Raw genomic sequence first — 15,857 nt, 5'->3', positions numbered from 1 at the left:
AAAATATTTAACAGATGATTATTATCTTGCTGTCATATCCTAGTGGAAGAAAGTTTTTTTTGTTTGTTTGTTTTTGGTTTTGGTTGTTTTTTTTTTTTTGTTTCTTTTTTTTTAATGAAGGTGATGCCTTTGGCCATAGCTATCTTAACTTTGCAGAAACTCTCTATACTCTGCTAGTACTGAACAAGATAGCTAACTTGCAGATTCCTCAGACTGTTGAGAAAACTGCCCTTAGAGGAGAAACAAAGCCTAAGAGAAATGTGGAAAAAAAAAAAAAAAAAAAAAAAAAAACAATTCAGTGCTTTGGATAAAGGTTTGTCCTAACACCATTCAGGCAGTAACAGAAGAGAGATGTCACAGAAATACATTGCATATAGATAGAACTCTACTAAGAAAATCCTTTGTGTCTCTGTAGCTAAAATTTTGTCACATTTCACAGAATCACAGAATCACAGAATAGTCTAAGTTGGAAGAGACCTCCAAGATCACCGAGTCCAACCTCTGACCTAATGCTAACAAATCTTCCACTAAACCATATCCCTAAGCTCTACATCTAAACATCTTTTAAAGACCTCCAGGGATGGTGACTCAACCACTTCCCTGGGCAGCCTATTCCAGTGACTAACAACCCGTTCAGTAAAGAAGTTCTTCCTAATATCCAACCTAAACCTCCCCTGGTGCAACTTTAGCCCTCGTCCTGTCACCAGGCACATGGAAGAATAGACCAACCCCCAGCTCGCTACAGCCTCCTTTCAGGTACCTGTAGAGTGTGATAAGGTCACCCCTGAGCCTCCTCTTCTCCAGGCTAAACAGTCCCAGCTCCCTCAGCCGCTCCTCGTAAGACTTGTTCTTCAGACCCTTCACCAGCTTCATGGCCTTCTATGGACTCGCTCAAGCACCTCCATGTCCTTCTTGTAGCAAGGGGCCCAAACCTGAACACAGTACTCGAGGTGCAGCCTCACCAGAGCCGAGTACAGGGGGACAATCACTTCCCTGGACCTGCTGGCCACGCTGTTTCTTATGTAAGCCAGGATGCTCTTGTCCTTCTTGGCTGCCTGAGCACACTGCTGGCTCATATTCAGCCGACTATCAACCACTACTCCCAGGTCCTTCTCTGCCAGGCAGCTTTCTAACCACTCATCTCCCAGCCTGTAGCTCTGTTTGGGGTTGTTGTGCCCCAGGTGCAGGACCCGGCACTTGGCCTTGTTGAACTTCATACCGTTGGCCTCGGCCCATCGGTCCAGCCTATCCAGATCCTCTTGCAGAGCCTTCCTACCCTCGAGCAGATCGACACACACACCTAACTTGGTGTCATCTGCAAACTTGCTGAGGGTGCACTCAATCCCCTCATCCAGAACATCGATGAAGAATTCGCACCATCGATGAAGATTTGCAACAGCTGAAGTATTTGCAAAGCTCCTTATGCATGTATTTTAGCAAAAACAAATATATAGGAGCTGTTTTGAAGCAGCTACCAAGTCCAATGCATTTTTTTCACAAAGGAGGGAAAATGTGTCCTTTTACCTTTGGGGCAGGACTGAAGGGAAAGTAAAAGAGATGGAGAAGGTACTAATAATCCTTAAAGGACTGAAAGATATTCTTGAGGAACCTTCTTTCCCTGGCTTTTCTTCCAGAGCATGCCTGAGCTCCTGATCTTTCTTAGCTTCCCAAGTAATTCTGGGCTTGTAAATCCACAATTTTCAGTGACAAGCTTGTTTGGCTCTTTGCCTGTGTTCACAGAAAAAATCCCAAATTCATAGATAGTTTGCTTTCATGCATTGATATTTTGGTCATGGTTCTCATGGCTAGAGGCCTGGCTGGTTCCCACACAACTCTTCCATGTAGGGTGCTACTGCCGTATGATAAAAGTTATATGCCTGAACTGGGACAGGTTGGGGCAATGCTGTACAGGAGGGCAATGAAGCATCAAGGAGGAAGGAACAAAGATAATGAGAAGAGTCAAGCATACGACCTAGAGCTGCAAAAAGCCAGCTGCCCGGTAGCAAGCAGGTAGAGGTGTTTTGCCAATGTGTGTGAAAAACACTGGTGAGAATTCACTGTGGGTTAAACGATGTGCAAAGGTTATGGGCTGAAGAAATCACCTTTGGAACATTAAGCAGTTCTGTAATGCATGGTGTCAGCATGGCTGCAGAACACCTTTGGTCTAGAGCTGGTTCCTGCTGTTTGTAGTGACATGGGAGGACAACAGCATTAAGGTGTGTTTTGGGGAATCCCTCTGACAGTATTTCAGCCCAAATTATATAGCTGCATGCACTAAGAAAACACTTGGCACCATTCTACCTTTATCATGCCAAATTGCCAGGTCCACATAGTGTATTTTTTCCATTGCATAATATGTGTTTGTCAGTCTAGCAGTGTAATTGCAGCTTTCTTTGTCTAGCTTTTTAATACCTCCTTTGAAAGATTGTCTTCTGAGGGATTAGTGTTGTTCTTTAATATGCTAGCATATCTTCTTTAAACCTGACCTGCTCATCTGCATATTTAATGATGCTTTATATAGAATGGTAATATTGTGTTAGTAATGCAACACGTGATAATTGCAGGCTGTCATCCTACAAATTCTAGATGCTACCACCTTTTCTTATAATTACTTGCCATGAGTTTTTAAAATTTAAAGTGTGGTAGAAATCTAATCCCCAGAACCTGCTTGCCACAGACTATTGAGAATGGGGGCTACATCCATCTGCATTTAAATTCAAGGATATCCAGTGTTTGGCCTAGACCAAACAGGGAGAAGGGTGGCATGTTTACCAGAGCCCTATAGTTTCAGACAGGAAATTTTAGTTTGGGTGTCTTGGAGAAATGGTAGACTTGATCTTCTAAAGCTACTAGGAAGTCATATCACAGTCACTTTCCTGTCTTTGTGTGGCAGCTTCAACAGATGGAAATAGCCTCTATCAGACAGGTAAACCAAGCTTATAGCGATTATGGCAGCACAGCATGCAAATCTTTATTTTACTTGTTTCTCCTAAGCAAAAGAAAAGGTGATTTAGGTGATCCTAAAAAATAGTCAATATAATTTGGGTGTTCACCTGTTCTGTATCTAAGCCAACACATCTGTGGAGGCAAAATAAAGTTGAAGTCCTATTCCAAATCCTCTTATAAATGAGTATTATGCAGTTCTATGGAACAGGAGTATCTAAAGTTCCCAGCAGAGCTCTCTTTGCACACTGGATGCTGCACAAATAGAGGCTGAGAGAGCAAGCTTGCCCCAAAGCATACACAGCCTCAGCAAAAAGATTAACAAGGCATGAGAGCAGGGAAACAACAGATTTACACCACAATCCAGTGACCGAGCCAGAGACAATCCTATTCCAATAACAAGTTTTATCATAGAGTTCGACATAGCTCTGATCTAACTGGGATGGGAAGAGTGGGCTCCTCTTGAAGAAGCTGCAACACAGAGTGGGCTTGCTCTTCTCTGTGTAGCTCCCTCCTACACTGCCCAGATTAAGAGAAAAACTTCAGGGACCATCTCCAGCAATCTCTAGGGATTAGGCATGAGTACTTTCCTGTAAGCATATGAAAAATACATGCTCCTTCTAACCCACTTCCCACAAGCATGGAGTAGCCCTGTTGTAAAGGAAGTGGAATTACAAGGACATGACAGCATCAGCAGAACAGACACAAAATGTGCAGAGGAATTTTTCTCCTACATTTCATAATCTGCCAGTAATACCTACTGGCTAATAAAAATTATTTGCTATACTGTGGTGTCAGAATGCTTAGCTGCTCTGAAGGTTTATGCTGCTATTACCTTTTATGCACACACTCTCTTACAAGTTATTCCCAAACACGTTTTGCAAATAACTGAATTAACTCTATGTACCAGCAGATAATCCCCAAAATACGATTCTTAAGAACACTCTCGTGTTGCTAGTGAATGCACCCAACACTGAAGAAGATGAACAGTGAAGGCAGTACACAAATGGAAAGACAGAACAGCCCCGTCTTTTTCAGAAGCTAATTATGTGTATGCGTACAGACACAAGTGCACTTAAACGCACTGAGAGAAACAATGCCAAACAATGTTATATCTAATCCTGTTTTTAGACATTTATATTAATTACATCGATATTATTAAATGTCAGTTGTATATTTAAATATATAATTGGATTACCAACATACGTCCAGTCCAGTGCATTAACATGTATCAGTCTTCCTACTACCAGCCATTCTACCTGAAGTCAGTTTTCTTTTTCGAAAAGTCAAACACTAATTGCTTCTGGTTGTAAAAATGTTTACAGTGTCTCAGAGGGCCAGAGATTAGTAGGTGAGCGCGCCGGAAAAGATTGCTTTAGCAGATAGCATGCTCGCAGTACAGGAATCGACTTTATAAAGGAGTTTGTTCTTTAAATCTGGGTGTCTTCTCCCGGCTATTGCGCGCTTAGCACCGAGGCCTCGGGTCCCTTTTTGCTTGCGCGCTTTTCAGAATTGCACTTGACCAGGACGGGCTGTGTGTTACAGCCTTGCTGGCAGAACACGCGAGCCGTGCCGACCCGTGCCGTGCCGTGCCGTGCCGTGCCGTGCCCGGCTCGCAGGCAGCGGGACATCCGCGGCACAGACGCGCCGCTCTCCCTCTGCTCGTCCGCTGAAAATTGCCCTCGTCAGCTTCGCCTTTATCCCCTGAGTACCAGCAGCTCGGAAGACGATTTGTTGCTCACGCGGCCAAGAGATGATAGGGATCTCGGCCACAATTAACATAATCATTGTCAGTCCATGGGACTTTAGTAAATAGCAGATTGGGAAGCATCCTCCACCCCAGAGAGCGAGGGTGGCAGAACCAGACACCAGAAGATAATGCTCGAACAGGCTCTACTATGCTTTAATCTTTAAAAGCTACCATTAGTAAGCCTGAGGAGTATATTTACCCACAAAATAAACACCACAAGTTCTCTAGACTACTATCCATTAAGCACTGAAATAACTCCTCTTTCCTTTCACTTCCAAGTGGGAGCGAGGCGAAGCATCGCAGCGTGCCCAGCTCGCTCCGCGCTGCTGGGGGGGGCTTGGGGGGGGGGTGGCAGCAGGGGGGCCGGGGGAAGAGGGGTCTAGGAGAGGGGGAAGATGGGAGAGGGGATGGAGGGAGAGGGGCTGGGGATGGGGCGACCTGGGGGAAGCGGGGCCGGGGGGGAGCGGGGCCGCCGGCTGCGTCCCCGTGGGGTGATGGATGGCCGGAGGGACGTGCGCGCTGTTTTCGGGCTGCGCTTTGTTGGCTTTCACCTCCTGATCCCTTTCCCTTCTGCTCTGCTGGACTGCAATAGCCACCGCGGCTCCGGCTCCGCGGGTCCAGCTCCCGGTGACCTGCAGCCGGCGGGATGAACCGAGGCAGCATTATTTCCCCGCAACAAGTTCACATTGTCGCAGGGCAGCGCTCAAAAGATCCCCGAGTGGTTCGCTCTAAATAAAGCAGGCATTGCTCCCCTTGTATTTCCCCTCAGCCTTAGTATTATTATTATACTTCTATAGCTTTTGCTTTCGGACCTTATAATTATGTCACACAGCAAGGGAAACCACTAGCATCCCAGCATCTGGTGTGCGGTTTAAAACTTTTGTTTCAAGATTTGAACTATTTATAGAAGGCAAACTTTGTAGGATTGTAATTTCCTACGGTTTTGAGAAAAATATGGCTACGTTTATATTAAATTGATATATTTATTTATCACGACTCCTTCCTCCTGTTTGGAAAAGAAGATGGCATTGCAATTTTTCACGAGCTGTTGGGTCACCCAACAGCAGACGCATCCCGCCTAGGAAGAGAAACGGGCAGCCCCGGCTGTTTGGTCTAATCAATAGCATCCCACCAAATTAAACTTAACGTGGCTACATAAATCAAGCGCCTTTAAAAATCGGTAGCCAAGGCATGTGCATTTCATTAAGAATTAAGAATGCAGGAATAGGCGTCTAGTTTCTTTTTACGTCTGTGTTTATTCCTACTTTTCTTGCCTAGCAGTGGGCTATATTTTTCCATAGCCCACAAAAAAAAAAAAAAAAAAAAAAAAAAAACGCACACAGAAGAACACACGCACATGTGCTTGTTTATGTGCATGTGTATTGCTCGCCTGCGTGCACAGAAAGAAAAATAGCCGGATGGATGGATGGATGGATGGATGGATGGTTGGATAGGATAGATAGGTGAATGGATGGATGGATAGGTAGGTAGGTAGGCAGATAGAAAACAACATGCAGGGGTAGGAGCTTCAGTTTTGCACCCGCCGTGGAATAGAGGTCTGTGCTCGCCGCGGGGGTGGGATAGAAGAGAAATCCGCCCGGCCCCTGCAGCCAAGGGGAATGTGAGGAGGTGACACCGAAGCAGCCTCTTCCCAGCGCAGGCGGGAGACGAGGCGACTCCCCGGGCACAGACGGCGACCTGCCGTCCTCAGAGCTATCCCCGGGCTCCCCCGAGCCCAGCACCCCGCACGGAAGGGCCCGCCGGGTCCCGGGAGGATGCTGAAGGGAGGGAGCGGGTCCAGGCGCTACACCAGCTCCTCCAGCCCCCGACGCCCTCCTGTCCCCGCTACTGCCCCAAAACGTGGGCCCGCCTCGCCTGAGGGCAGGGGCTCTCGGCAGCCCCTCCAGCAGCCCCTCGGGGCTCTGGAGCGCAGCCCGGGCCGCGCTCCCGGGCACAGCGGCGGGTCGGTGCGGGGACCCCTGGCCCGCAGCCCCGGCCCCCCCCGGCCGGCGCCCCGGACCTGCCCGGGACCCACAGCAGCGTGGCGGCCTCCGCTCCCCGCAGCCCGCACGGAGCAGCCTGGCTGCTACTTCTCCCCCGCAACGTTAGATACAGATATAGATATTTAAAAAACGAGCCCGAAATTCCTTGCAGTCCCACCCACCGACTCTCATTTCCCCCACCCCTACCTCCACCCCCTTCCTCACAAGGAAAAGGTCCTGGAGCCAGCTCTAACTGCGGGACTGCAGATCCCTCCTGAGCAAAAGCACCCGACTAGCCTGTGCCTCCGCGCAGCGCGGCCGCGGCTCCCCCTGCGCTGCAGGCTGGGTCTCCCCTGGCGAGCACGGAGCCGTGGCCGTCTCCTCTCCGGCAGGAGGAGGAGGAGTCGGGCTCGAAGGCCTCGGGGAGACGCCGCTCGGCTCCGCTCCGCTCCGCGCCCCGTGCCCGCCGCCCTCCCGGTGCCACCGCCCCGCGGAGGGGCGCGCAGGGTCCCGGCCCCGCCGGGACAGCCCCGGGAGTTACCTGGCGGTGCACCTTCCCCGGGCGGGGCCCGACCGCCAGCAGCTCCGCCGCCACCACCGCCACCACCATCATCATCATCAATCATCATCATCATCAACATCCTCACCACCACGCTCTGCGCGGAGCTGCCGCCGCCCGGGCTGGCTGGCTTGTCCCGGCTCTCTGCTTGCATTGCCCCTAGGTAGCTAGCGGGGGCATTTCAAACGGTATTTGGAAAAAATAAGAATTAAAACAAAAAAAAAAAATGGATCACTTACAGGTAACTCCCACTGGTAAGGATGAGGAAAATCTGAGGGTAATACACTGAGAGTAACACACTGCGAGATGAAAAAAGGATCATGGCTGAATCCCGTTTACACTCTTGGAGTTCGCTTCCTTGGTTATTCCTTTCTGGCCCCCCCTGGTCGTAACTCCCCACCCTTTTTGGTGTCAGCTGTGGCTTGAATCTGAGTTGGAATCCAGTCCCTTGGGCTTGGGGGGGCTTTGTCTGTTTTTTGTTTGTTTGTTTGTTTGTTTGTTTGTATTGTTGTGTCTAGTATTCCCCTGGTGCTAATGCTGCTCCCTGTGCAGAGTATGTGCTGCTGCTGCTGCTCTCGCTGCTGCTGCTGCCTCTGGGCTCCTGCCTGTCATGTCTCAGTGGTTGGAAGTTGTTACAGTGGGTTCTCGTGTTGGAATGAGGATGGTTTAAGGGATTTGGATGGCAGAAAGTGCCTCTCTCTCTCTCTCCCTCTCTCTGCAACTCTCCTGAGACTCGGGCCTGCCATTGGGCAGTCAGTCACTGCAATCCGCCTACTTTTTTTTTTTTTTTTTTCTCTCTCTCTCACTCTCTCTCCCTTTTTTTTTTTTTTTTTTTTTTTTTTTTTTTAATGGGAGTCTGACAATGGAGAGACACACCAATTTCGCTCGGGCTGCAATGTCTCTTTCCATGGGCTCTCTCCCCGGTCCAGCCCTGTCCGTACGCCCAGCTCTCGGAGCGGTCCCCACCCGTTCACTGCTGCATTTTGGGGAGGCTCGCTGCGTGCCTCGGCGAAGGCAGCTCTTGGGCTCTGGCTCGGAGACGTCCTGGAGGAGCCGGCAGCTCCTGGTTAATTGCTTTATGATGGGTGGCTGCTCCAGCTCCCCCAAAGGGCTCTTGGCTCTTGTTGCCCCTGCTGTTGCAAATCAAGCTCTGGTTTCGGGGGGGGAGGGGGGGTCTGTAAAAAAAAAAACAAAAACAAAACAAAAACAAAACAAACAAACAAACAAACAAAAAAAACGTGTACGTTGTCGTAGCTCGCCTGAGTGAGAAATAAAGACATGCACATTCGTAGCTTTCTGGCGGGGCTGGCTTTGGCTTGAGAGAAGGGGTGAAAGGACGGGTGGGCAGCAGGCAGGGGACGGGGGCCAGCGTGCCCGCAGCGCCCGGCCGGCCGGGAGCCTCTCTCGCAGCCCCCGGGGGCAGAGCTGCCGCCTCTCCCCTTCCCTCCTTCTTTCCCAGAGAATGCAGGGCAGGCTAGGCGCTTTGCCGGCGGATCAGCCCCTCTCCCCTGCGTGCCCCTGTGTGTCCCGGGCCGGGGGGAGCTCGCCCCGACCCTGCTGCGGCCAGCGGGAGCCCCTCGCCCCGCGGAGCCCTGGATTCGTCTGGTTTTCCGGTAAGGAAAAGTCCCACTGGTGGGAGCCTGCTGGAGGGACGTGGGCTTCGGGTCTCCAAACGAAGACCCAAAGAGAAATGTGCACCGCGGCGAGTTTAGCTGAAGTGCAGCCGAAGCGAAAAAAGTCTCCGAAGTCTCCTTGGTCCATAGTGTTTGTAATGTTCGTCTCGGGTTAATTGCCTAATGACCGGCCAAGAAAGCTCCTCCAGACACCCCGGATACACCTCCTCGAGTTAGCCAGTCCCGGCACATGGGTGCAGCTGTCCCTGAGGCACAACGAAATAATCCTTCGGATGGAATCGCGAGTGCAGAATTGGTTTAAAAACAGTGTTTCCCGCCGAATATCCGATAAGAGTCTTCTAGGGGGGTTGTTTCATTTAACGACTTTCATCTGGAAGTTGAATAATGCATGCGTTGGTACAGTGAGCGTCATTTGGAGAACGCTACTCTCGATTAATGAGGGACAGAAGTTTAAGCCTCTCAACGATTAGTTACATCCTAGAATCGTCTTATTTATTTGTAATTCTTTAAGATTCTGAAATTGTCGTATTTATACTTCTTTAAGTTTGTGTGTGCATCTGTCTACACATATATAGAGAGAGAGACATAGCTGTGTATCTCCCGTGATGCCCGTTGCCCCTCTCAGACATGTAAAAAGTGGCTGGGGCAGCAGAGCTGAACGCGAACTGGGAGAACGGGGAGCGATTTTGGATGGGTTATTTCTAGCATTTTTTCGGCTTCAGATATATTTTAAAATGTGCCTTTAAAGATGTGTCTGGCGGGGGAAGGAAGGGAAGAAAGCAAATTCTAAAAATGAAAAGTAAACGCTGGAAAACTTCGAAGTGAGGCTGGCAGGGGCTGAGCCAGCCCGGCTGAAACGAAGACGCTTGCCCTTCTGCTCAGCTTCGGGAGGAAGCTAGCTTTGTAGTGTAGAAGGAGGGAAGTCTTATAAAATCAACCAAATCGTGCCGATTCATTTTGGGAAGATATTTCTTTTCGCTAAAAACGCGGGCCGATTATTACGTCGGAAAATTAATAGCAATGATGCCGGTGATAACAATAAAGCGTTAAATTCTCTGCAAATTTTATCTATATGTATGGCAGCCTGGAATAGCGAGAAGTGCACTTGTTTTGTCGAATAAACCGACTTGTTAAGCCGAATATAACCCCCATAAAATGGTGTGGCACTCTAGGAGCCGGTACAGGCGGTAGCACCTAATATGGGCATTTCAGCATCTGTCATTTCTTCTCCCACAGCATGTGTTTTCTGGACAAAATAAGGGCAGGACGGCACCGAAATCGTTGCTGGCACCGTGCGATAGAAGGCAGATGAAGCAGAGCAGTCACGAATTAAGTACTTCCCTTTTCTTTATTTCATGTATTCCCAGTTGCGGTTTCTTTCTTACACCAAAACCTGCAGTGTCCGGCAGGAGAGCACGTCGGAAGATGGAAAGAGCTTTGACCGCACGTCCAGCAGGCAACGCACTGGACTCCTTTCAGGTCGGAACCAGATATTTCTTCTACCTCACAGAGCTGCAAGTCTAGTGCAGGGGAAAAGAAGGGGGTCAAAGATGAGTCCCTTGGCGCGACCCGACGTCGGGTTGGCGGGGAGCGGGCGGGCTGGCTGCAGCAGCATAGCCAAGGGCATCGCGGCGAGGGGCCGGGGGGACACAGTCGAAGCCCTCTCGTCTCCTCCCGGGGCCTCTCCGGCGTTCCCGGCGCTGCCTCTCTCAGGGTGGCCACCGTCGAGGCTGCGCCCAGGTGAGGGGAGGCTCAGAGGGGAGCTGGATTTCGTTGGCGTTTGTGGCAGGAGCCGCCGGGACAAGCTTTCCGTGGCTCCCTGGGTCAGAGCTAGCTCCTGTCCCGCTCCTCCTGCACCCCGTGAGCCGCACCTCGGCCTCCTCCCCGCGGGCGTCCTCTCCGCTCCCCCCGGCTGCTCCCCTTCTATCTGTCCAGGAAAGACGACGGGGAACACGGGGTGCTTGCCCCCCGAGCCCCGATCTGGGCACTGCCAGCCGCTCCGTCTTTCCAGAGGGTCCCAGCACTCATCTCCAGAGCATCCGCTGCGATTTGCATCTGTGGCACAGCTGCGATTTTGGACTTCAGACGCGTTTATTAATTAAACGGGAGCTGGCTGCTCTGCGATCTTCTCAGAAAACGTGTCTGTTTCAATCCAGCTGGTAGCCGAAGTCGCCGTTTGATTGCCTCTGTTTTCGCCGCTAGATGCTGGGAGCCAGGGGGGGCTGCAAAGCGCAACGGCGAGAGGCGACCCCTCCGCGCCGGGGGTGAGGTGGGCTGCTCGTCACCGCGGCTTCACCCCCCTCACCTGTGCCAGCCGGTGAGGGAGCAAGGCTAGACACGGGGAATGCAAAATGGAAGTGGGAAGAAGGGGAATTCCGTGGGAGGGAGTGATGGAGGAAGGGTGGAGGGGTGGAGGGAGGGATGGCGGGGTGGAGGGAGGGATGGAGGAAGGGAGGACCACCTGAGTGGGGTCTCTCTCCCTCTTCCGTACTGGGGACAGCGGCTTATCCACTCCAAGCCGCCGCTGGGACCCTGACGTCCCGCAGCAGCAGCCCCGCCGCTCAGCAGCTGGGCATCGTCTTGTTTTCCCTACCCACGGGCTCCCCTTCGCCACTGTCCAGACAGAAAGTCCAGCTCTGATCACGTTTTATAAAGACAAGAACACGTGCTCGGCGGCAAATAACGTAACTGCATGAGCCAAGCTCTTTGATATCTCCATCTCTCCTTCACCCTGCAAATTAAACCTAAGGCGCTGGGAGCCAAACCGTGTTTTATCTCACTTCATCGCCCCCTCCCTTCCCCCCCCCTCACCCACCCCCCCCCCCCCCCCCCCCCCCGCCTTTGCTACGCACAGAGCTCACTAGGAAAGGCATCATTATGCTTAGAGGATATGGTTTCAACAAAATGGTAGTTCCAGTGTCTGGTGAAAGAGGAAATAATTGCATCCCACATGCCTAGCCCGGGATCTCAGAGCAAATTTCTCTCCTATTGTTCAGGGAAAGTGAAGTATTCTCATCCCCCTACAAGCACTGTGATGGATCTGGTGGGGTTTCTATAAGGGCTTTTACTGTTCCTGCCCTCCACTCAATTTTATTTCCAGGCTTAGTTCGACAGCATTCTTGCGATTTTTTTCCCCTTCTAAAACAGCCACAATCAATTTCGAAAAGAAATCTGCCTTCCAGACTGTAACACGTGCCCAATTTTCTGTTCCCTTTACAACTAAAACCGCAGTAAAAGCGAACGGCACTAGCACTACCCCTTCTTCTGCAAACCCTTTTCTTTCAGCTCGTCTGCCCCTCTGCGAGGGACGCCTTTGCACCGAGTCTACCGGTCAGCTATCGAGGCAGACGAGGCGCCCTGTCTGGGTGGATTTAGGGATCAGGAGGACGGCGGTGCAGGTACCCGGCCCGGCCGCACCCCCGAGGCTCCGCGGACGATCCCTCCGCGGCACCTGCGGCCGTGGGGGCGGGCTGGGAGCCCTGCCGCAGTGCCCGGGCCACGAATTAGGTGGCTAGCCGGATGGGCTAGCGAAGGTGAGTGCAACCTGCTGGGGACCCTCCGGGCAGGGCCGGGCCGGGAGGGAGCGGGAAGGAGCAGCGGCCGGCGGGGGCACCGCTTCCCTTCTGCTGCCGTTGCAGCCTGGTTCAGCAGCCCCCAATCCCCCACCCCCCACCTCCACCCCAAATCGTGCAACCGGCTCCTGCGCTCCCCCGCTGCAGATCGCCCCTCTTTTGCCCCGCCGGCCCCCTCCTCCCAGCCGCCGCCCGTTTTGCTCGGGGAGGTGGCCGAGAAGGGGACGGGGGGTGGCGGCGGGCGACAGTTTTGCGCGACCCCGGAGGGTCCCAGCGGCCGGCTCCGCGCTTGTCCCTGCCGGCCCTTTCCATGCTGCTGGCCTGGCTCCCCGAAGATGTGCTCCCCCTTCACACACGCGAGCTGCCCCTTCTCCCCCTTCTTTCCCGTACTGGTTTCAAGGCGGGAAGCAAGCGTTTTCGGATTGCAACTCACCTTTTGCATTCTTGATCATTAAAAAAAAAAAAAAAAAAAAAAATCCCACAGCTATGCAAAGACAGGATCTTTAAAGAGGTTGTAGCTCGACAGGTAAGGACTCGGCTAGGGCTCAGGAATGTGGAAATTCAACTCAAGTCAGCCTACTGCGACGAGCAATATTAATAAGGGCACGCAGGTAAGGGGGGAGAGGCAGAGGGAGAAACTTGGCGACTGATACCACAGCGCGGTCTCGCAACGCGGAGACACCGCCGAGATCCCCGGAAGCGCTGGCCGGCCCCCCCCAGCTCCCCCGGGCCCCCGGGACGCCCCTGTTGTCGTGTGTGGGGGGGGCCCCCCCCCCCCCCCCCCGGTCCGCCCGGCCACCGGGGTGCGGAGGCAGCTGGAGCAGTTGTCAAGTTAATTTCACCATTTCGGCGTGATGGTTAGGAGCGCAAATTGTGTATAGGCCTGCATAAAACAAATCCCCGAGTGCAGGTTCGGAGCAGGGATTCCCCTCCTCCCGCCCCCTTTCTCCTTTTTAATACTTAAGCTCCGCTCTATTGTCTCATCAGCTCTGTCGGGCTCTTTTTTTTTTTTTTTTTTTTTTTTTTTTTGGCTCCGGGGGTACCGGGAGCCAGAGCTAATACCGAAGCGCGGCTGAGCGGTGCAAAACACGAGGATTCGGCGTTCCCCGGCGAGCGGTTCCCTCCAGGCTCCGCGACACCGGAGCGACCCCGCCGTCACCGGGCCCCCACCGCGACCCTGCGCCAGGGTCCCGGCGGCGACACACGATCGCTTCCCGTCCTTTTGTCGCTCGGTCGCTTCTCTTCTTTCGGCTGCGCTTGCTCTGCGCTAACGTGACCCAAAAGACAAGGTTTGTGGTACACAAGGACTTACCCTAGTTTGACATAGATGACTCCAAAGCATAGAAACACGTAGAAAATCCACTTCCGAAAGTTTCTGTGCATGATCTAGGGAATGGACTGAGCCATAAAAACTGCACAAAAAGTCGAATTGATCTTGTCGATTAAATCCTAGTCGAGAACATTTCTGAAGCTGCCCAGAAGCAAAGCCGGCCACTGTGAAAAATCAACAACGTACTGATAAGCAGCTCTTCCCAGAGCCATGGTGACCAAAACCGGCTCCGATAGTAAAGCTAAAGAGGAAGGAAAATAGAAAGACCTGCTCAAAACGGTAAAACAAAAACCCAAGACAGACAGTCTGAAGAAGAAAATGAGCAAGCACTGATCTTGATCAACTGCCTCATAGAGCCCTGAAGTTCAATGTGTTTTTACTTGTTCTGACTTCCCCAGGTAACACTACGTATCTTGCAATCTATGGCTCCAGGTAGGAGGATCTCTCTCTCTCTCCCTCTCTCTCTCACTCTCTCCTGCTCTTCCCCCCACCCCGTATGTGTCAGAATCTAATACATATCTTATCTGTCCGTGCGTATGTGTGTGTGCGAGTTCTGTGCATATTTGTGTTTCGGTAGGCATGTCCCTCAGCCTAAGTGTTTGGGAAAACACATGAAATGCATCCAAAAAGGGAAATAAAAGACTCGTCGTCTCAAGCTGCAGCATTTTTTTTTTTTTTTAATTTCCTCTAGTATGGTAACGAGGCTGCATTTGTAATGTATTGACTTCCTGAAATATATTGTTAATTTGTTGTTATTATTATCCTTTTTAATCATGAAGAGGCAGGCGTTAAGCCTAGACTGCTTATAGCTCTGTATCCTAAAACGTGGTGTGTGTGTGTCCAGGCTATTTCTCTTTGGCCATCCAACCCTGTTGTGTACTTAAAAACGCCTGTCACTAAATTTGATTTCATTTTCCACTGCAAGTAAACATTCTCCGTCCTTTAAAAAACGGATATGCTTGGATTTTAGCATAAGTTTGGGATATTCAGTTTACTGCTCTTCGTGAAAGTACTGTGTTCAGACACAGTCAAGCAAGGCTTTTCTCTTTCTTTCTTTCTTTCTTTCTTTCTTTCTTTCTTTCTTTCTTTCTTTCTTTCTTTCTTTCTTTCTTTCTTTCTTTCTTTCTTTCTTTCTCTCTCTCTCTCTCTTTCTCTTTCTCTCTCTCTCACTCTCTTTCTCTTTCTCTCTCTCTCTTTCTCTTTCTCTCTTTCTCTCTCTCTTTCTCTCTCTCTCTCTCTTTCTCTCTTTCTCACTCATTTCAGAGCTGTTCATTTTATTCCCGCATTCTGTGGAATTACCTATTCCAGTCTTTTACACGAAGTGTGTCTGTCTGAAGGCATATATCTGCATGCATATGCATGTCTAAATAGTACTCAAATACAAGCTTGTGGGCTGTGGTAAGTTATAGAGATATGGATAAACCTGTGCGCCTATGCCCACTTACACACAAGCATACATATACATGTAGTAACAGTAAACACCGATAGCTCTAGGTATCTCTTCAAGAGAAACAGCTAAACACACACCAGTGAGGGCTGAAAGGCAAGCAGGCAGTGACAAGCAAGCAAAAGAGCCTGAACACGGAACTTCATCGTAAAGTATCTATCCTGATGGAGAGAACAAAGGATTTTTTAAAGCCCAGACAGGCTGTCGTGGTTGAAGTGACACAGTGTGAAACTGGAGGTCATCCTTAGATGCCTCCCGCAGCCACCCCAATCCCCAGAACCAGCTCTCCTCGGGGCAGCGCTCAAGGAAATCCAGCGGGTCTCCAGGCAAGGGAAGCAGCAGCTGAGGGGAAGAGAGAGAGGCCTCATCTGGGGCCCTTGGTGCTATCCCGGGGTGACACAGAGGTGGTCGAGCCTGCCCTACTCCGCTGCTGCCTATCGCTGTAGCTCGGCTTCTTTTTGCACCCCCACCCCCTTTCTCCATGTTTTCTTCTTTAATGCCCAGCCATCCTCCCAAGCGCCTCTACTCCCTTATTCCTAACGCTTAGCTGTGAATACTGTGAATAATTCCTCTTCTCAGAACGCTGAGATTTTTTCTCCCCATTCTTTCTATTTAAATATCCTTTATTTTTTCCCCCAGA

At 51.0% G+C, this 15,857-nt stretch overlaps 1 protein-coding gene across 3 annotated transcripts in view; it reads right to left on the bottom strand.

The window, feature by feature from the left end:
* Positions 1–14,867, bottom strand: part of WNT7B (Wnt family member 7B) — a 97,095-nt gene extending 82,228 nt beyond the window's left edge. Inside the window, exon 1 of one of the 3 annotated variants that reach the window (XM_035309539.1) lies at positions 13,753–14,867. In XM_035309539.1, the coding sequence (XP_035165430.1) occupies positions 13,753–13,823 (71 nt within the window). In that variant the 5' untranslated portion in view covers positions 13,824–14,867. Of the gene's footprint in view, positions 1–6,900; positions 8,343–13,752 lie in introns of those variants that run through there. The other 2 variants (XM_035309530.1, XM_035309521.1) reach the window with 2 other exon arrangements.
* Between the last annotated feature and the right edge of the window lie 990 nt (positions 14,868–15,857).

This window comes from Oxyura jamaicensis, chromosome 1, assembly GCF_011077185.1.
Source record: "Oxyura jamaicensis isolate SHBP4307 breed ruddy duck chromosome 1, BPBGC_Ojam_1.0, whole genome shotgun sequence".
NCBI classification, from domain to species: domain Eukaryota; kingdom Metazoa; phylum Chordata; class Aves; order Anseriformes; family Anatidae; genus Oxyura; species Oxyura jamaicensis.
This window is presented reverse-complemented; position numbering and strand designations above follow the sequence as displayed.